The following is a 20,282-nucleotide window of genomic DNA, read 5'->3' as shown; positions in this document are numbered from 1 at the left end:
TTCTAAGTTTTTAATGATTTTCAATAACACTAAGGAGCCGAGTTGTTATTATAAATACATTCCCATGATATTTTCATTGAAATAGTTCATACTTTTGGAGAAACATTTAATTTTTTTTTTATTTGAGTAATTTTTTCATAATAGTTTTTCGAAGTTTTTCACATTTATTTGGCATATGTACAATGTTGAACTCTACTCATTTTTTCTCTTGAGATTGAAAAGAGAATAGTGGTGATAGCTTTCTGATTTAACACATTTTCTTACCTATGTTTGACCATTCATGTCTTATCAATGGAACTTCAAGTTTGTCAAGCATTTGACCGGATTTTCCAACCCTTGAAAAAAAATGCTCTCTTTGAGAAAAAAAAGAAAAAAAATGCTCTAAATATTTACCCATGAAATGTTGAGATAGTTTCTCAAAACAATATTTTCAAATAGTGTAATCGATCCTGTCAAGAAAAAGGTTTAGGAGTAAAGAATAAATTTTTGGTTGACATTTTTTATCGAATAACTCTTACAAGTAAGCAAAAAAAAAAGAACATTAAGCTCTGAATTCTGATATTAATTAAAATCTCAATAGCAACCTTAGAGGAGATGAATAGGTTTTGAGTGATAAAATTGTTTAGATTGCGAAATAGAGGATTTAGAAACACAAAAATTTAGAGTGGTTCAGTCTACTATTCAATTAAAAAATTAAAATTTTTGAATGCACTTACTCAAAGAGTTACAAGGAGTTTTACAAGATAACTCCGACTTGCTGTTTTTACGAGCACACTTCGAACTTAGTATTTTCTAACTTAATATCAATTTATTACAATGGAGTTTACAAAATAAATCCTAACTACAATGGAATTTATAAATTTACTACAAAACCACAAACAACAAATACTCAAATAGTGTGTTATATGATTTATTTTAGGGTTAATTACATATAAAATCACCACTTTTACACAAAATTGCAAAAATAACACGACCTTTAAAACGTGGCAATTTAGGGCACCGCCTTTCATTTCTTTTCAAAAATAACATGGACACATTTTTTGTGGCATTTTTGCTGACGTGGCATGATACGTGGCACTCCCATCGGGTGTCCAAGTCACCAAAATTTTATCTAAAAACGTGCCCATGTTGTTTTTGAAAAGAAATGAAAGGTGATGCCCTGAATTGACACGTTTTAAAGGTCGTGTTATTTTTGAAAATTCGTGTAAAGGTGGTGATTTTATATGTAATTAACCCTTTATTTTATGAAAGAAAAATTTGAATGTGTAAGAGCATCTCCACTCATGTGCTAAACAACCTCACAATGCTATAATTTAGCATTTAAAATAGAAAACACATCTCCATTGCTGTGCTATTTCATGTGCTAAATTTAGCATATGCTAAAACTTGTGCCAAATTTGTTAGGAAGTTTAGCATATGCTAAAATCTAATATATATCCATATTATTTATAGATTTGCCATTAACAATTATAATCACATGTGGAATTTATTTACTTGTGTATTTTTCTAAAGTTTAGAAAAATTACTTTTTCTATTTTTTCTCCATTATTCTTTTACAAGTTTCGTGATGTACGTTCTTTTTTTACCTCTCGCTCTATTTTTTCTTTTGAAGCATCATAATTCAGCTCCACTGTTAAGAATTTGTGAAATAAATTGCTTATTATTGATAAAAAAAAAAAAAATTCACCGTGATTGCTCTTTTTTGGCTAAATTTTGGCCAAATTGATTATTCAAGATTTACAAAAAAAAGCACAATTCGTTTTTATTGATTAATGAAGAGTTAATCATCTATGTAGGTTTTAGGGATCATATATTTGAATTTTTGGTTGAACATTTATGATTATTGAATTTAAAATAAAATTAACTATAAAAAAATATAGATTTAGCATTTTATTTAGCATTTTGCAATGGAGCAAAATTTAATAATTTATGCTATATTTAAAATTGTGCTACTTTTTGTGCTAAAAATAGCATAAAATATAAAACATGGAGTGGAGATGCTCTAAGATAAATTGTTTTTTTAAAAAACATTTCAAATGAATATATATTTACACTCAATATAAAATAACTTTCTCATTTGCACTTTGACTAAAAAATAAAGGCTTAATCACCAAAAAAAACCCCACTTTTTAGCCTCTTTTCAAATGCACCCTGACGTTGCAATTTTGTCAGTTGCACCCTAATTCGCACCTTTGGTTTTCAATTCCACCCTCAAGTACTAAATTGATCTCTTTTTCATTTAAAAAAAGTTAAAATAAGTCATCCATTGTTAACTTTTTATGTGGAAAAGAGTTCAAACGAGTACTTTATAAGGATTTTTATTAATTTTTCCTGAGTGAAAAAAGTCCAATTTGATTTTGAGGGTGGAAATGAAACCCAAAGGTGCGAATTAGGGTGCAACTGACAAAATTGGAACGTCAGAGTGCAACTGAAAAGGATCTAAAAGGTGAGGGTTTTTTTGGTGATTAAGCCAAAAATAAATTATAGAGACAGATTTTTCGAGCGGCTAGTTGAGACGTGTCAGGGCTTCATTGGGGCATTCAAATATGCATGTTATGATTTTTAACAATCATAAGGTTCGCGCTTGGGACCTTTAGGTTCGCACAAGCGGACTTTTTTCAGCCTTTAGGGTTTTGATCAAGAAAGTCGCTCTCGCGAACAATGAAAGTTTTTTCGGCGAAAAACCTTCCGCTTCTCTTAAATTTGGAAATCAGAGTTTTGCTAAAAGGGTTCAAATGATGCCTTGAGTGTTTTACAATATTATACACACTTGTAAAAAATTAGACCACTCAATATTGATTATCAAATTACAATTAAGAAAATTTAGAAGACAAAAGCCCAATAAAAATGATGTCATTTGTCATAGTTGATTATAAATATCTCAATTATTAATTGGTTGTTATTTTTCTCTTTTTCAGTTGATTTATGAAAGATAACCTTCTTCTTTTTTGTTAGCTTACAATGCAAAACAAGTCTATCTCAAATCCAAGATTTATCATTTGCATGGGCCACATTTTCATGAAAACTTGATTAGTAAGACAGCCAACTAATTGTAACTGTGTAAAATTTTCCAAGATTCAAAATTAACATAGATAGTAAAGTAATTAAATCCAATTCCACTAAAGATATAGTTCAGTGTCATTTGCCAGATTATGATAATACCAATACATCATTTCTCTTTACTAATTTTAAGATTAACAACATATTTTCTTAAAGTTATATTTATATTTATCAAAATACACAACTGCTATTAGTTTCATTTATTTGTTAAGAGTATATGATTTACATAGCATTTCTATTTAGCCTAATGACCAGCTTCAACTTGCACTTACAAGTTACATGTCCCTCCATTTAAGAAAGTCAGTCACATATCCTACTGAAATTGAAACAATTAAAATTAACTTTTAAAATTTTGTAATTAATAAAACACAAAAAATATTTGAATTTAATTGATAAATAGAGATATTTTCTTTTTTGAGGGAAAACTTATTCTAAAAAATACTGCCAATTCCGAAGAAAAAAAACGCTCATGCCCGGTAATAAAATACTAGCTCGACAAATTTTAAACTAATAACTATATAATTTACCTTTGCATTAGTGGCACGGGGGAATATTTTGGGAGAAAAAAAGGCATAATCGTCTGAAAATACTCCATATTTTCAATTTTTTTCGATTTTATTCCAAACTTTCGAAATGTCACTTTTATCCCAAAACCTAATTTTCAGTTTCAATTGTATCCATTTTTTCATGTTTGAAAGGAAAAAAATTTAAATATACGCTTCATATTTGTCTAATATTCTAAATATGTTCATTTTTTTCATTTTTCAAGATTGAATTGAATCGAAATTTAGATTAAGTGCTAAGCAAGGAATGCATAATTGAACTTTTTTTTTTCATTCCAATTAGAACAAATGGGTATAATTGAAACAAAAAATTGAAAATTAGGACAAAATCGATGATTTTAGAAGTTCGAGATATAATTGAAAAAGTCGAATGTGGTATATTTTTAGATGATCAGGCGAAAAAAGAAAGCAAGAAACAAATGTTGGTGTTGGGTGGTGAGTTTGCAATAACATGAGAGAATGATCATTACCCGCCATCACTCATCCTTCAGATGCAAGCAAGCAACTAACAGTTCTCAACCACCTCATTCCCACATTATCTTTTCTTCATCACTCACTTCTTCCCATTTCTTGATTCTTTACTCTCTGCTGCATAATTCAACATTTCAAGCTCTAATGGATACTTCAACACTGCTTGTTTCGTTATGTTTCTTGTCTCATTTCTTGATACCAAACAAGATTTACGTAGCAGCTTTGCATACATATCAGCATAATGATGATGCAGTAGCAAATGTAGAAGAACAGCAGAGTAGTCAGAACGCGGCAGTTGATAGATCGGAGCTTTGCAATACAGATATGAGTACTTTTCTTCCTCCACCTTACAACAACATATCAAACATGGCCTGTTCGCCTATTTGGAATAATTTCCTTCTCAGGGTAATCTTTAAAAATCTATTTTATATTTTTTTCTGTTCAAGATCCCTGCTACTTTTTTCATTTTATAAAAGTCTATAATTTTTTTCAGTATCACAAGAGAGAGGGGAATTTGGTGACGTTTATAGTATCAGCTGAATACACTAGTGGATGGGTAGGAATGGGATTTTCAAGAAATGGGATGATGACAGGTTCGAGTGCCATGGTAGGATGGTTTACAAAGCAAGGTCATGCGCAGATCAAACAGTACTATTTGCAAGGTCCTAGATCATCACAAGTCATAGCTGATGCAGGTGAAATAGACCTGACGAAAGTTCCACCTGCTGTTGTTCTTCATGGACCCATGATTTACTTGGCATTTCAAGCTAGATTTGAAAAACCGCTTACTCGTCAGCCGATTCTGTTGGCTTTCGGAACCGAATATCCTAGAAATCATCGCCTCTCCATTCACGATGACAAGACCACCATTCTTTTCGATTTCCATGCAGGTTTGTTCAGGTTTTCCCTGTCGAGTTACCTGTAGTCATATCGAGTTATTAAGTTATTATTTGTTACTGTTACACAGGTTCTGCTTCTCAGCATATAAATCCAGGGGTGATGATGAAGAATCATGGGATATTGGGAATCTTTGCTTGGACTCTGCTTCTTCCTGTTGGAGCAATTATTGCAAGATATTTAAGGCATAAAGATCCACTTTGGTATTATCTACATGCCGGTTTCCAGTTTGTAGGATTTCTCTTTGCCCTAGCTACTGTAGTTCTCGGGCAACAGCTCTATTCTAAAATCAATGCTGATTTACCAGCACATAGATCCATTGGGATTCTTGTTTTAACTCTTAGCGTTCTTCAGGTAAGTTCCTCAGCCTCGCTCCAATTCCTATCCTGACATGTGCAGTTTTTATTAACTTTCTGAGTTTGGTTTCAGATATTGGCATTCTTTCTACGACCAAAGAGGGATGCGAAAATCCGGAAATACTGGAACTGGTACCACAGTTGGTTTGGAAGAATTGCCCTATTCTTTGGAGCTTTAAATGTGCTATTAGGAATCCAAGCAGGAGGGGGAGCTATTGCATGGAAGATATGCTATGGGTTTTTAATCAGTACTGTAATCCTGATGGTTATCATATTAGAAATTTTGTCTCGGGTGAGAAAATCAGAAACCACTCCATTTTCTTCATTCCAAATGAATTCAATTCCAATTCCGTAAGAACGTTGCTGCAGTCTATGAACTCAGCTCATACGGGACTCTGAAAACTACTTTTTATGAAACATGGTGATTAGAGAAATAGTTAGAAAGATTTCAGCTCTAGGGAAATCATAAAAGAAACACCAAACTACATTCTGGTTCAATTTTGTATACCGACTGTATATTGTGCAAAAGAAACAGTGGAGAAATTTCTTTTTTATTTCTACCAGAATGTTTTGGATATGTCAGTACTATCCCAAAAAACAACCAGCAATCAAAATACTTCTAATGACTACGAGCACAAAGTGCCAGTGTCCATTGGAATGGAACGATTCTAGTTATGTACAACTCAATCAAATTAAACTCAATGTCATCCAAAAATGTAAAATGAACTATCTTAAGCTAATCCTACCAAGTACTTCAAGTTTCTATCAATTATTAGGAATTTTACAACTGTCAGACAAAATTGTCACCTCGGCAAAAATATGGAAAGGTACGAAGATGAACAACCAATTGTATAGACCTGCACATCAAACAAAACAATGATCAGACATACAATTATCGATAATATAACCAGAATAGAAAATTCATGATTAAAAATCACAATACGGCTCATAGATAGAAAACTGCAGTTATCAATTTCAATCACGGGCATGTTTTAAAGGCAAATTGTAGTCTTACAGAATTAATGTCTATCTTGGGTAAAGGATGCTATGACCTGAACTCGAAACCTAGGGCCCTTGCTACAGTGCCTTCCCATTCTACTAAAGCTAATGTCTACCAAAAAGAAGAGAAACATATGTTCCAAATGTAGCAGCTATACCTTTCACGAAGTAGACATTCCTCCATCTCCAGTCTCCATTGCATGGACAGGACACAATATAGATCAAGAAGCACTGCAAAAGATTTCACAATATTAGTACACATCATAAAAATCAAGTCTAACAGCATTTAGATCTATATTCTACCTAAAATATTGAGTGTTTGGTTTAGCTGTTACTGTTGCTGTTGCTTTGGTTAAGGAGCTATTTAAACAGTTGAAGTGAAAAAATTGAAAATGAAAAGATTGTGAGGTGATGGATTTTACCAACAACTCTAACAGCAACAGCTAATAGGTAAACCAAATACCACCTAAGAAAAAGTTACAGCTAGTTGTGTCCTCGAGCTGTGGTTAACAAGTTTGAACAGCTGATTATTGATGAAGTCTAAAACAATATCAGCTTGACAAGTTGAACTGACTCTTGAAGCCTATAACAATATCAAGCAATATCTATTTACTGACCATTTCAATCGCATTAATAAGAAAAATTTCGGAAAAAATGTGTCCTGCATGCAATAGAAGGAAAGCTTTGGGGAAAAAAACACCAGTCAATTGATGAATCTAACCTGCCCTCTTCCAGAAGGTTGTTTGACTTTGAATGAAAATGTTCCAGAACTTGTATCTCCCTGGTAATCAAATGAAACAAACCTTCAGATTTTCTACTTCTCCCGAATTTCTGGCCAAAGATTAGACGGCACCAGCAGTACAGTCCCCACTTGATGGAAAGCAGGTAGATTTTGGGGACTCGCTACCTCTTACTACTCTGTTATATATCCCCTTAAAAGATTGTGAGCCATATGGCCGATTAAGCAAACTTATTGGCATTCTCAGAGTCTGCTTTCTGTTTCTCCTTCCCCTTATCAAAATGCTAAATGTTTTTTCCCCCTCAATCTTCCTTTCATCAGTGTTGCTCGTATTTTCTATAAAGCTTTTGTTTTCAATGCCAGAAACTGCAACATCGCCTAGAACTGAATGAACATCTTCCCCTACGTTTTCTGACCCAACTCCAGCTACTTCATTTGCAGTATCCATTCCCTCTGGTGCTAGAAGGTTCAGCTCTGTCTTAGCCTCACCAACATTGTCAATCTCTACTGGAAGAATTGGAGGTGGGCTTGTGCTTCCAGAATTTTCAAATTGCATTTTAGGCTCTAACAGAGGATCAGAAATTGGCTCAGCAACAGGAGGAGGGACAGAGAACTCCATTGCATGGCAGCCAGGCCACATTGTGCTAGGAATAAACTCTGAAACATTATGGCTCACATTGCACTGCCAAGAGAAATGAGCAGGATGAAAACTGCTGCTGGTTACAGGATATGTACTGGTTGGCACCGCTTGGCCTTGACTGTAAGGAGGATAAACAAAGGGCAACTGCTGCATCATGTTTGGGGTTGCAGGAGGTGATGGGTAGAGATGGTGAGGGGAGGGCATTGGACTAACTGCATGCAAGATAGCAGCAGGCCCTCGGTGCAGAGTCATGTTTACAGGCCATGGTGCAACAGCTGGAACAGAACCAGGACCAGAAGATAGAGGAATATTCAAGGGAACTGGCACAGCACGAGGAATAGCTGGTGATGGATTAAACGGAGCTGCAGAAGCAGACAACTTCTTATTTTGGAGTCCACGGGTCTCACCTGAATTTTCCAGCATTGCCCTGTCCTTGATATCCTCCACTATAGGCAAGGTAGAGCTAGAATTACATTGGGCTTCAAACTCCCTAGGTGAATCTCTCTCGTATAGGGGTTCACTTGTCGGAGAATCAATTGAATTTGATACACTGTCAGTTAATATGTTATTCTGAATAATTTCATGAACTTTGGCTGCACCAGATTCAGAATCCATAGTGCTCTGAGTCTGAGACACCATCAGAACATTTTCTTCATTTGCATCTGTGGAGTGGCAAATTTCTTTTCTGTCAACAACCTCAGTCACATTTTTCAAGTGATCATTGGGATCGATATCAGAATTATTATCCTTTGCTCCATGAGCATCATCCAAATCTGTTACGGGTAGATCGGCATTTTCAGTTGCTTTTTCTGTCGCTTTTTTACATTCTCCAACACTGATTTCCTGGTTATTTGGACTATCATTTTGTGGAGACCAGACTTGAAACTTAGCCATAGTACCTGGTGGTGCCAATGCTACTTCCTTGTATGAAGGAGACTTTCCAAGACTAACTACTGAGTTCTTCACTTGAACAGCATCAGCAGAAACCAAAATTGGACCAGATTCCAAGGCTGAAGGAATAATTTCACTTCCATTTCTTGTATTTTCTGTTATAGCAGTTCTGTTAGCTTCCGGACTAGCACTTCTGTCAGCTGTCGTAGTAGACTTAACCCTGTATGTTACAGCTTTCACAATTCTCCGTCCAAATTTGGTATGGGAAGGGTTTGTGGCACTATGATCTGCATAAGTTCCATGAGATAATGGTCGTTTCTTTACAAGGTAATACTTATTGTTCTGGTGATTATTCTTGACAGGAGGATAATCCATGTTATTATCCACAATCTTTTTCTGATAAACCTTGCCAATGATTCCTCGCCGCTGCTTCACTCTTCGCCTATATGATCCAGCTGATCTAGGCCTCTGAACTGATTGCCATCCATCTTCTCCTTCAGCATGTATATCCAGTAATACTTCCTTCGCAGTGTCAGATTTCTTATCTTCAATCTCTTCCATGATGGGCTGCAGGAGATGAACTTTGGCAGAGCTGGTCTCCTGGCTAACAATAGGCATTTGTGTCTCTTTATCTGAAGCCTCCTGGGGCGTCTCCTTTGGAGACTCATCGGAACTCGGTAACTTCTCATTTGGGTCTACTGTCTCCTTAATCTGAAAAGGAAATTGTTTGACAAATTATAAAAGGAAATTTTTAACAAGCCAACAGATAGAGAAGATGGCGATTCCACAATCATGAAAATCTAGAGCAATGGCATCCTGAGGACTGATGGTTCAACCGTCTTTATCATTGGAGAAAGCATATTTATATTGGTTCAACACTTGTTATACACAACAATTTTGGCTTTATCTTGAAACTTCTTTAGAAACACACGGTATTAATTTGCATAGCCGCACAACATAGTTTCTATAAAGCATGAAAAGGCTACTGTATGAAAAGGCTACAACAAATTTTACCGCCAGGTCCATTTTCATTACATTGGTTAAAATTTGCAAAAATAAACAAGAGCAATCCACTTACCTTTGCAATATAGCTTTTCCTCTTTACAGATATAAAATCTCTCCCTTTGGTGTCACGGCTTGGATTAATATAGTCAAGTAAATCTGAAACACTGCAACATGTAGGAAAGCAAAAATTATTGGAAAAAAAAACGTATCGGTCTCAGTAAGAAGATGCAGGATAAAAATCTCTACAGGAAGCTAAAGTTAGAGAGCATAACTGCTTATAGACGCTCCTGAGAAATGAAAACGTAAGGGTCCATAATGATCATGTAAAGGTATATAAGACCAGGTATGTTTCTTAAGCTAACTCACCTAAGATGGCCTTTGCTAGCTATTGACGCATCAGGCTTCTTAGTACCATTTCGTGCAGCCTCTTGCTGCTCAAAGGCCTTGGATTCAAAGTACTCAAGCCAGGCTGCAGCATCCTGCAATGTTTTTAGAAGATATTGAGTACCCACATCACATATACACACATGTATCAGGAGAAAATTCTGAACTTATTGACTTGAATTTACTTATTTAATGAGAGTAAATTTATGTTTACAACTAAATCTCCACCGAAGAATAGAAATTTATTCATGTCTAAGCTTTGATTCACAATCAAGAAGACAGGTCATAGGTTCAAAATGATCATGAATAAATTTTCCAGATGATCCAAATTGTTAGGTCCATATAGCCATAGAGTGGTATTAACTGATAAGTGCTTACAATATGGAGTAGCTAAGAGAAAGAAGAATTCTAAAGCAGGTCATAATTTCATTGGAATTTTATTCATGTCTGAGTTTTGATTCACAATCGAGAATACAGGTCATAGGTTCATTTGGATAATAAATTAGTTTTCCAGATGCTCCAAATTGTTAGGTCCATGCAGCCATATAGCTGTATCAACTGATAAGTGCTTATAATATGGAGTAGCCAGGAGAAAGAAGAATTCTAAAGCAAGAAAAAGGAAAGTAGATCTACTTATGATTCAGATGGTAGGATACCTGAGTACGCAAATCATCTGGACCCAGCTTTGCTCGGAGAATTTGCAAGGTTGTCTGTTCGTGCTGAACACTCAATGGATATGCTTCCATCAGTGAGAGTGCAATTGCTATAGCGTGATAGCTTGCCGCTGTCTGTAAGCAAAGTAAATGAATATTCGGTAAAAAGTGAAGCTGCACAATTTTCTAGAGCTAGAGAAATTAGCCCATTGAATAGCATACAAAAATAAAGATAAAAGTTCAGTGTTATAAATTCGTAAAAAGATTAGCATCTGAGGTGCTATTTATTGCCATCTATAATTTCATAAATCGGTCATACAAAGAATAAAAGCCCCATTGCACTTGACAGTAGGAATCCCTAATTTAATTTTGAAGCGAAGAAAAAACGAATTTATAGTAAAAAATATAAGATCGATAAATCTCAGCCAACAAAAAACCAAACCTGAATATGATCTGGACCGAGCAACCTCTGGTTGCACTTCAGAGCTTTATGAAGATATCTGAGGGCAACATGCACATTTCCCAGGCCTTCCTCCATCATAGCCACATTGATGTAGGTTGCAGCAGTGTTTGGGTGTGATGGACCGCATGTTAGATGTAGAAGATATAAAGCACGCTTTACATACCTAGAAAAAACAATGTTGAACTTATAGACCAGATGAAAGGGAAAGCAGAAACATGGGTACCAAAATCTTCCTTAACAAACAGGGCATGTACATGCAATGCAAGTTGCAACTGAAATTACAGCCCAAATTACAAAAAGAATATAACCCCCTAAACATGGAAAGAGCTTTAAGTTTTACAATGAAATATGCATTACTAATATAATCCGATTGATAGCAAGAGTAGTAAAACTGCAATAATATACAACATTAGGAGAATGAAATCACTGTTATCCATACATGTTCTCGACATTACAGTGAACAAAGCATGGTCAACAGGAAAAAGAACATGCAGTGGCATCAGGTAGACCATTCAAAAATTAATTGACATCTAGTCAGAAAAACATTCAACGAATACAGATGCAAAGCAAAATTATTCATTTTCATGACCCAACATTTCATTTAGGTAATGAGAATAAAGCATACTTGAGAGCTAATTCTGTATGTTGAAGTCTGTAATAAAACACAGCAAGATCCCCATAACTTTTCATTGTATCAGGATGATCAAGTCCTAGTTCCCTCTCATTGATATCCAAAGCTTTTTGCTGATATATAGTGGCCTGCAAAGTTGACATAACATCAAAGCAAAATCACTGCCAAGAAACAATGGAATTTTTGAGCTGTGAAAGTGCAACATGCTACTCATTCTGCTAATAAAACAAATATAATATACTCCCTCCGTCCCGTTTAAGAAGGGACATATCCTATTTTTATATGTCCCATATAAGAAGGTCATATCATGTTTTCCGTGCCAGTTTATATGAATTCTCCTCTTTTACCCCTTTTCTCTTTCTATAATTAATCATTATTACTCTACACAAATAATAAGACAAACATTAATAGGGGTAAAGTAAGAAAAAACTATAGTATTTAATGGTTTCTTAATCTATGTGTAAATGTCATTTCTTCTTAAACGGGGCGGAGGGAGTAGCAAGGTGACAATAATCTGATAGTTGAGGCTGAAAATCTGAAGCAGCATTAAAGCAAATGGACAATGATACCTGATTGAAGTCTCCCGTATGATACAAGACCACCGCAAGAAGGCTATAAGCTCCTGCAGTCATTCGATGGTAGGGACCACAGACTGCCACCAGCTTTGCAAGAGCCTGAAAGCGCCATAGAACTTCAGTTAATATACTATGGAACCAATTGAGAGGCAAGCAAAAGCAATAGGAGAGACCTCATGCCAACGACGAAAATTAAGGGACTGATGAGGGAAGTCTAAACCAGGACTAATCACATACGATTTGCCTGAAAACAATAATTTGTAGGGCATGAATTCCGCTGCAACATACCTTTGTTCCATAGGTAACAGCATCTTCCAGCTTTCCCTTGTCCAAGGCCGTTTTTGATGATTCCAGAAGTTGCCTTCCATCTGCAGATGAGCATGCTGCTTGCTGGAAAAAAAATTAGAAAAGCAGCTCTTTATTAAATATGGAGAGCTTGAATATTTCCAGTAAGATCGAGAAAACATGTAAATTAGTCATTACCTTGTGCACTGGAATTAGGCTGACAACATCTGATTTTCGGAATGGATGTGGAGAATCCATATCAAAATCTCTTGGAACTAATTCAATACCCACCTAAAATAATATAGGGGATGCACCAAAGACAGAGTATATATTAGTTTTTAATGTTTCGATTGAGTTTCCCTGGATAAGCTACAGTATAATATTAATTGAGGTCCAGTAATTTAAATTTTTTTTCCCTTCCCATTCTGTTCAAGGTCAAAGTTTCAGCTCCAAAAGGAGCGTACAATAATCTATAGATACATCACTTCTGCAATCTGTCCAAAGGAAGTTACTGCATTTAAATGAGAGTAACTTCACTAAAAGAGAAACAGAGACCACATCATCTGAGGATACACCAGCAATACAAAGCCAAAATTTGGCAGGCTTGTAATTGTACTAAACTTGATAAATATGAAACTTACAAAAAAGACGAACAATATTGAGGACCATAACTTTGAACAGTGAAATTATAATAATTAATTCATACTAAAGATCTCAAGGTTGAATTTAGGTACCAGCATCCAGCCACCCTTTACATTTTGTCAAGTCATTCCACTCAGGCAATTATTTGTTATGACTCAAAAAATCCTCCAGATTCTTGCATAAGAATTCCTATGGTGTCTCCAATAATACATTGCAATAATAACACAATTCAATGATAACACAATGCAATGATAACACATGGGAGAGCAAACAAGGGTCACAATTTTGAAATCCTAAATCCTACATCACATGAAGGCAAGTTCCAGAACTTGGAAATTCATTTAGAAAATATACCTTGTGGCATAATCCACGCAGGATAGCAAATTTCCTGACACCTTTGGAGTTTGTTATGCTAAGATCCCATGCATATCGCTTCTTCAGAAACATCTCAAGCCATTTCCAAACAAGAGAATGGACATTGTAGGACTTATCAGAATCGCCTCTTTCAGGAACCCCAAGCATCAAATTCAATGCAGCAGCTATTGAGACAGCCATTTTCTCATGGCTCACAGCAGCTGCAATTACAGCCTGGAGAATATGCTTAAAAGCTCGAACAATCATTTCATGAATGCAGAGTGACTGTACATGTGACAGCTTTTCAGAAAGCTTTACCTGTATGAATCAAATAGCAAGGATCATTCACTGTGGAAATTCCAATAAATGAATAACTTCATCAATCTATGTTTACAAATTTTAAACCTAATTCATTAGCCTATACTGTGAATGCGAGATGACGCGGATGAAACATAAGCCTCAATGGAATGGAACACAAGCCTCACTATTCACTACTATCATCTCGAATTGATAATAAAAGTAGTGAAAAGATGATTTGATAAAAATATAAAAGCTATATCACCTCTTGAAATCAAACCATACCTTAGAAGAAGTAACACATGAATGCCTTTGGAAAAACTTGAGGACAACATAAAGTTATTTCAACAGAGTAAGATGTGTAAAGCAATTAGATTATAAATAGCTATCTTCTTATGCATGTTGTTTTATAAGTGTACGAAAAAAAGCAGGTTAGAGAGCAAAGCATAGATACATTTTGAATTAAACATTAGGATGGATATGATCTTGGCTTAGTTGGCAGAAATTGACAAGTTGCGCAAACAAAATTAAAAAGAATCTCGAACTTCCTACAGGCCAAGTACAAATATAAATGAGAAGAGATAGTCTAAAATTAAAAGCCTGCGTAAATGAGGATCGAAACTTACAACATGTCCCAATGAACGCATCCGAAGACCTCTAGTATGCATAAAATCAGTTAAAGTCCGGCCATCCACTGGTGAGAGTTCCAAAGAGCCAAAATCTGCTACCTGTATTTCAATGTTAATACTTAATACTATATCTACAAATTCACACAAGATTTGTTAAAAATAGCCAAACAAAATTAACTTACCAGTTTTGGAAGAGCAACTTCCAAATAATATTTCTGAGACATATCCAGAAGCTCTTGCAAAGACTGTTGACCAGACAGTAGGTTAGTCACCCCACAATATATACAAATAAAGGTAATTCCAAAAATATCAAACAAGCAACCTTGCAATGAAGTCCAGTATCTGATTCTCTTAGTCGAGTAAAGGCTGCATCAGATAACAAACTCTGAAGTGTAAGCTCATTTTCTTTGACAATTGTTTCAAGCTGAGATTCCACAGAAGCTGATTTAGCATCTTCATCCTCACCAACTATACCATTGTTAGCAGATCTCGAGTGTTCTGACTGTAGATTTAACTTTGTTTCATCTACTTTTTTCTTGTTATTCTTAAGGGACCTAAGAGGTGTTCCAAGTCCCTCAACCTTCATTTCTTTCTCAGTGGAAGCTTTCTTGTTCTTGTCGGTTGATGGTTTCTTATCTTTTTCAGTATTTTTCTGATCTTGCAAATGTTGAATCCAGCAGGCTCCGAGTTCCCATCGGACAAAATGTTCCTGCTCCAATTCCTCTTGCTCAAGCTTTAAGAGACTTTCTTCCAAGATTCTCTCTACAAAAGCTTGGGAAGTACTTAACTCATCATTCTCCAAAGCTTGCAAGTGGACTGCTGATTTACTGCAGTCTGAAGGTATTGCTCTATGAAGAAGTAGTCTCAAACTGCAAGGAAGGCAAAGTCAAAACATCCAAATTACCACAACAAAAACAGCATTGAAGAAATCATGAAAAACAAATAGCCAGTTAAAGATGAACAATAACATGCCATAAGCTCGCAGTATCAATTCATCCACCCAATCTTCAGTGTCAATTCTCAAATACAGCGCATTAGTAGTTTCATGTATGACAAGCTAAGAGTCTTTATTACATCTATCAACTTTAATTGACTTCAATTTCCAAGAATTTGGATTTTATCTGATGCAAACCGCTACAAATCAAGCCATTCATGATCATAAATCCATAGGAGTGCAGGCAACCTAGGTAAACTCACAGCAATTGTAATCATCTAATGCAGTTCTTAAGAACATTCTAAACTGAAGTATAAATCCCATGTGAAATTACAAACTGTTTCAGGAAATATTTGCAAATTCTTGATCCTTGGTTGACCAATGGCAAGAATGATAACCTGTTAATATTAAGGGCATTGGCACCGCCTTCAGGTTGTTCAAGTTCAATATTTTGAGATTGATGACTGATAATCTTTTCCTCTCTCCCTTCAACTTTCACAACAGCAATGTAGCCGCAGTATCTTACGTTAACGATACCAAGCGTTGCAATGTCCTGCACTCAGTATGTGAAACATTCTTCACAATTTAACAAATAATGCAAAATAGATTAATGCAGGCAAGCACATCATTGGTCAATGATACTTTAACGAACTTACATGTGCAGCAGTATTTTCATCAGCAGTAACTCCTTTTAGAAGGTTCCGCTCTACTAATTTTCTTTTATCTACTCCAGTTGCTTGAATTCCATCAATTTTAGTGTCTGCCTTAAAGCTTGCATTGGAAGCATCTTTCATGACAGTGATGTTCAAGTCCCCAACTTTCTCTGTGTAAATAATTTCACAACCCTCCCCCAAAGACAATAAATCTGGATTCACCCTCACTTGTTGCACGGCCTTGATGGCTCTAAAAATAGCAACATCGACAAATAAGCTGTGAAGGAGAAAAGCTTTCCTGTCTCGAACCTGCCTCTCCTCTGCTGTGTTGCAGGGCATAGTTGCAATCAATGAAAATTCACTAGCCCAAGGTATCAAATCACTTTTCCCATCTCGTCCAAGACCGCCTCCATTTCCACCCCATGTTTCATCCTCAACAGGAAGAGAAGGGAAAGCTGAAGGTGACTGAGCTGCAAAAGGAGGTATAAGCCATGTATTGGCCCTAAACCCATATGGAAGATTCCCAAACTGAAAAAAAAGGGGAAATATTCAATGCATGCTACAAGGAAGTCACTAAACTGCAGTTTTGAGCAACTTAATCCATTTTCTTTCCAAAATCACACTACTCAAGACAAGCGCATACCTTGTTACGTTCCGAGAAGGCTTTCATGAGATCATCATAAGCCTGAAATTTGAGATAAAAAAATATTAATCGTCGAGCAAATCATGAACGGTGAAATTTGAGATAAAAGTATTAAACGCCGAGCAAATCATGAACGGTTCAGTCGAAGGTACTACATATTATCATGCTCCTGAGTAACTAAATGCTATTTCTAAATGCTATTTCTAAAGGCTAGATTGTGAAATCACATATAGATATTTTGAACAAAAAATTAATCAATAAGAAATTAGCAAAAGTAACTATTTAACTAACATTATCAAAGGCTCTACTAAGCTGACGAAGCAAGTCAACAAGATCATGACAAAGAATCCTTTGCTTTCCGACATTGTAGAATCCCTTCCTGCAAGCTTCAACATAAACCAATTTTCCATTGCACAGCTTCACCTGATATTATCCAACATTAAAAAACTATTCAAATTCAGTAGTAAAAAAATAATCACATTAATGAGAAGATGACAGATATAAATTTAATTTTAATAAAAAAATTACATCGAGAGAGAAAAGATGATCGTCCTCTGAAATCTCCTCAATCTGCCGCTTCGTTGCCTTTCTTATAACTGCAATAAAATTACGCACATTCATAGATTAGAAACGGAAATTATGCTATTCAATAAAAAAAACCATTGAGAGCGAGAGAGAGTACATTGAAGAGGAGAAGTTAAGTGAGAGAGTGAGAAAAACTCGTAGAAGCTTCCGAGCTTAGGGCACGAGTGACTCATCTCTCCTTCTACATCCACCAGTATGTCTTTCGACATTGACGATTGATTAGCGGCGGCGGCCGTAGCGGACTGAGATTTGACGGTGGCTTTCTTCGCCGTCTTATTATCCTGCGCATTTTTTCCGGAATCAGACTTGGACTTATCATGCGCCGTCGCCGATGGACCAAACCACGTTGTGCAGGCCACCGTGTCCAGCAACCGTCTAACGTGCGCCACTGCGAGCTCTTCATTGTAGTCCTCTGATCGCAGAGAACGAACAGAGTACAGTTATCAAAAGGAGGGAAAGAAAAAGTAAATAATTAATAACGGCGTCTATTTTAACGGAAACAGCCGTTTATTTTGTTCTCTATGAAGCGCGCCGTTTTGCATAAGTTAAAAAGTTCAATGAAGCGGCGTCGTTTTACCTCCTATCAAGGTGAGTACACAAGGCTTGAGAGCTGAAATGTCAACTGTGTCCTTTAAACCTGGGCCCCTTACCTATAAGAGCATAAGAAAACAAAAAGCCCAACTTTATAGTAGTACAGTACTGCTTGTCCGGCCCTTTTATTTTTAAGACTGATAAAAGTACTTCATAAATCATTATTGTTTTTAATTTAAAAGATAGATTATTAATTTATTTTACCAATTCATTAATAGTTTTTTTTTGTCAATTCATTAATAGTTAACAATTTAATTTTTGCAATTTTTTTTACTACAGTGAAATATAGAATATGAAACTTGGAAGCATGGTATTTGACCAAAATTTGAATAATTGCACCCTGTGCCAAGATAATGAGTGAGATTTTTTCTGTAGGCTTGAGATGACACTATTTAGAAACGAGGTCCAATTTTGGCCTGGCTTATACAAAACGACATGGATGTTTATATCCTTATTCCCTGATGTAAGGCTGCTATGTAAGAAACGCAATCACAACTTGATAGCAAAAAATTGAAATCTGAGTGAGCTATCTTTTTTTTTCCTCACCTCATGGGACAGTGAAAAATTTGTTATGTAGCAAGTCTCTGTGTTCACCGCTAAAAGCCGGCGAACGTCTATAATCCGGTCTGTCGATATCCCCTGAAAAATATTACTCAAGTCATTAAATTAGATTATATTCAGTAATATATAGAGAAAAGAAAAAAAATAAACAGACAATAATTTGAATGGTCCATGAGTTTGTGGGTTGTCAATTTACTGAAAGCGTAATAGTCTTGGTTACAAATTAGAAGTCAAGTTACGCAACTTGTGTTAGCCAAATAGCATATTTTCTTACTTACCGTTTGATTTTTGTTTTTCACAAATTAACGGTTGAAATTATAAAGAACCACACAAGAGAAATGAATTGCTATAAGCCAGAAAAATAATTTGACAATGAAGAAAAGCATGAAAATCACCTTCAAAACAATGTGTGTCTCGTCCGGGAGGTTAACTGTGATATCAGTAACAACTGGAAGAACTGCAGAACCAAAAAATTCAAAAATATTAGGCTCTTCTTATTACTAGGTACGCAGCACGGACACGAAGAAACAAGACACTTGAATATAAACACGGCGAAACGTTGGTATTTTAAAGTTTCATATGTTAAAAATAAAATTCTGTGTCCGAACTCCGAACGCCGAATTTCCGACATGTTTTCGATACGGAATACAAAATTTAGAATGAAATACTGATAGGTACCCTTCTCGTCTTTCTTCTTCTTGTCTCCTTTTGCCTTGCTGCGACTGTTCCTCGGTGCCATTTCTTGATAAAATTAGCGAAAGGGTATGCACCTAATTTTATGAAGAAGATAAGATTATTATAATATATCTCCACCACAGGATTACATTTGAGACTTCAAAAGCAAAAATTAATTAACCACAGCTCAAACTTAAAACCAAACCCAATCTGGAATTCAAAATTAAATTAAGTTCATCTTCCATTTTTAAACAACATAGCAACTTCGACTCGTATAGTAATAGTATAGTTCAATAGTTGCAGAAATAATTACCAAATAACAAAATTTCTGGTTTCTTGAACTTTTAAAGACTGGATAAGATAGAGAGAGGGAACAAAAAAAGTATTTTAATGCAACCAACCAGCTAATTAGCTATTATATATGCGAAATTACACATATATTTAAGAAATTTAAAGCAGAATTAAGGTGAAGCAAGTTAAATTTAATGAAGAAGCATTAGAGAATGAAGGTTTGTGTATTGAGTTCAGTGGATAGAAATGGTGATAGACACAGAGAGAAGAGCAGTAGATATAAGGGAGATGTGGGTACGATAAGGAAGGAAGGGCGGAGATTTAACAGTCAGATTTAATATATGGCACTTTCTGGTAATCATTTTTTTATTGTTTTACTTTTCTCAAAATATGAATATAATATTGTTTCATAAATAAAACAATATTTTTAAATTACGTGTGTTTTCTTTTTAAATATTTTTGCATAGAGCATGTAGAATAGTGAGGTGTGCTTAATTATTATATGTTCACTTTTTGTTGAAGATAGTCAACCTCTTTTATTTAGTGGAGCAAATCATAGTTTTAATTTAAGATTACTAGCTTTAAAAAATGAATTATCTGGTATTATAAAAGTCGATTAGTTCTTCAGCAAAAATGTTAATATGTAGAATAATGATGTTTTATTTAACTTAATTTAAGATTCAAGTATAATATCTAAAAATAATTTTAACAATTTTAGACATATAGCTTCTAAATAAGCGCGGAAAAATAAATAAATTTCTGATGTAAAATCCGTTATAAAAAAAAAGAGAGTTGGTGACTTTCATCAAAACGAT

The 20,282-nt window shown here is 35.2% G+C and overlaps 2 protein-coding genes across 2 annotated transcripts; one reads left to right on the top strand and one right to left on the bottom strand.

Annotated features, from left to right (window-relative positions):
* Positions 1-4,007: 4,007 nt before the first annotated feature.
* Positions 4,008-5,907, top strand: LOC126687277 (cytochrome b561 and DOMON domain-containing protein At3g61750). Its single transcript, XM_050381774.2, has 4 exons — positions 4,008-4,499; positions 4,588-4,984; positions 5,062-5,345; positions 5,421-5,907. The coding sequence occupies exons 1-4, from the start codon at positions 4,083-4,085 to the stop codon at positions 5,700-5,702; spliced, it is 1,380 nt and encodes a 459-aa protein (XP_050237731.1). The 5' UTR covers positions 4,008-4,082; the 3' UTR covers positions 5,703-5,907.
* On the bottom strand, positions 5,883-19,748 carry LOC126687276 (protein REDUCED CHLOROPLAST COVERAGE 1). The gene is made up of 26 exons (XM_050381773.2): positions 19,490-19,748; positions 19,180-19,271; positions 18,897-18,958; positions 18,487-18,579; positions 17,927-17,999; positions 17,447-17,761; positions 17,293-17,360; positions 17,056-17,187; positions 16,765-16,806; positions 16,125-16,649; positions 15,867-16,021; positions 14,857-15,403; positions 14,717-14,779; positions 14,532-14,633; positions 13,609-13,926; positions 12,811-12,903; positions 12,616-12,717; positions 12,322-12,426; positions 11,747-11,880; positions 11,101-11,284; positions 10,662-10,793; positions 9,988-10,100; positions 9,695-9,785; positions 7,068-9,327; positions 6,505-6,577; positions 5,883-6,204 (listed from the first exon to the last, which is right to left on the bottom strand). The coding sequence occupies exons 2-24, from the start codon at positions 19,238-19,240 to the stop codon at positions 7,189-7,191; spliced, it is 5,649 nt and encodes a 1,882-aa protein (XP_050237730.1). The 5' UTR covers positions 19,241-19,271; positions 19,490-19,748; the 3' UTR covers positions 5,883-6,204; positions 6,505-6,577; positions 7,068-7,188.
* Positions 19,749-20,282: the final 534 nt, after the last annotated feature.

This window comes from Mercurialis annua, linkage group LG6, assembly GCF_937616625.2.
Source record: "Mercurialis annua linkage group LG6, ddMerAnnu1.2, whole genome shotgun sequence".
NCBI classification, from domain to species: domain Eukaryota; kingdom Viridiplantae; phylum Streptophyta; class Magnoliopsida; order Malpighiales; family Euphorbiaceae; genus Mercurialis; species Mercurialis annua.
Note: the sequence above shows the minus strand (reverse complement) of the source record. Positions and strands in the feature narration are given on the sequence as shown.

What these genes read in the sequence shown, in the direction of transcription:
- LOC126687277 (XM_050381774.2), top strand. Translation starts at nt 4,083, where the DNA reads ATGATCATTACCCGCCATCACTCATCCTTCAGATGCAAGCAAGCAACT. An exon ending in GGAATAATTTCCTTCTCAGG is followed by an intron (nt 4,500 to 4,587) that starts GTAATCTTTAAA and finishes AATTTTTTTCAG; the next exon opens with TATCACAAGAGAGAGGGGAA. An exon ending in TAACTCTTAGCGTTCTTCAG is followed by an intron (nt 5,346 to 5,420) that starts GTAAGTTCCTCA and finishes GTTTGGTTTCAG; the next exon opens with ATATTGGCATTCTTTCTACG.
- LOC126687276 (XM_050381773.2), bottom strand. Translation starts at nt 19,240, where the DNA reads ATGGCACCGAGGAACAGTCGCAGCAAGGCAAAAGGAGACAAGAAGAAG. An exon ending in ATACGGGAGACTTCAATCAG is followed by an intron (nt 11,881 to 12,321) that starts GTATCATTGTCC and finishes TCAACTTTGCAG; the next exon opens with GCCACTATATATCAGCAAAA. An exon ending in CATACAGAATTAGCTCTCAA is followed by an intron (nt 11,285 to 11,746) that starts GTATGCTTTATT and finishes TGTTTTTTCTAG; the next exon opens with GTATGTAAAGCGTGCTTTAT.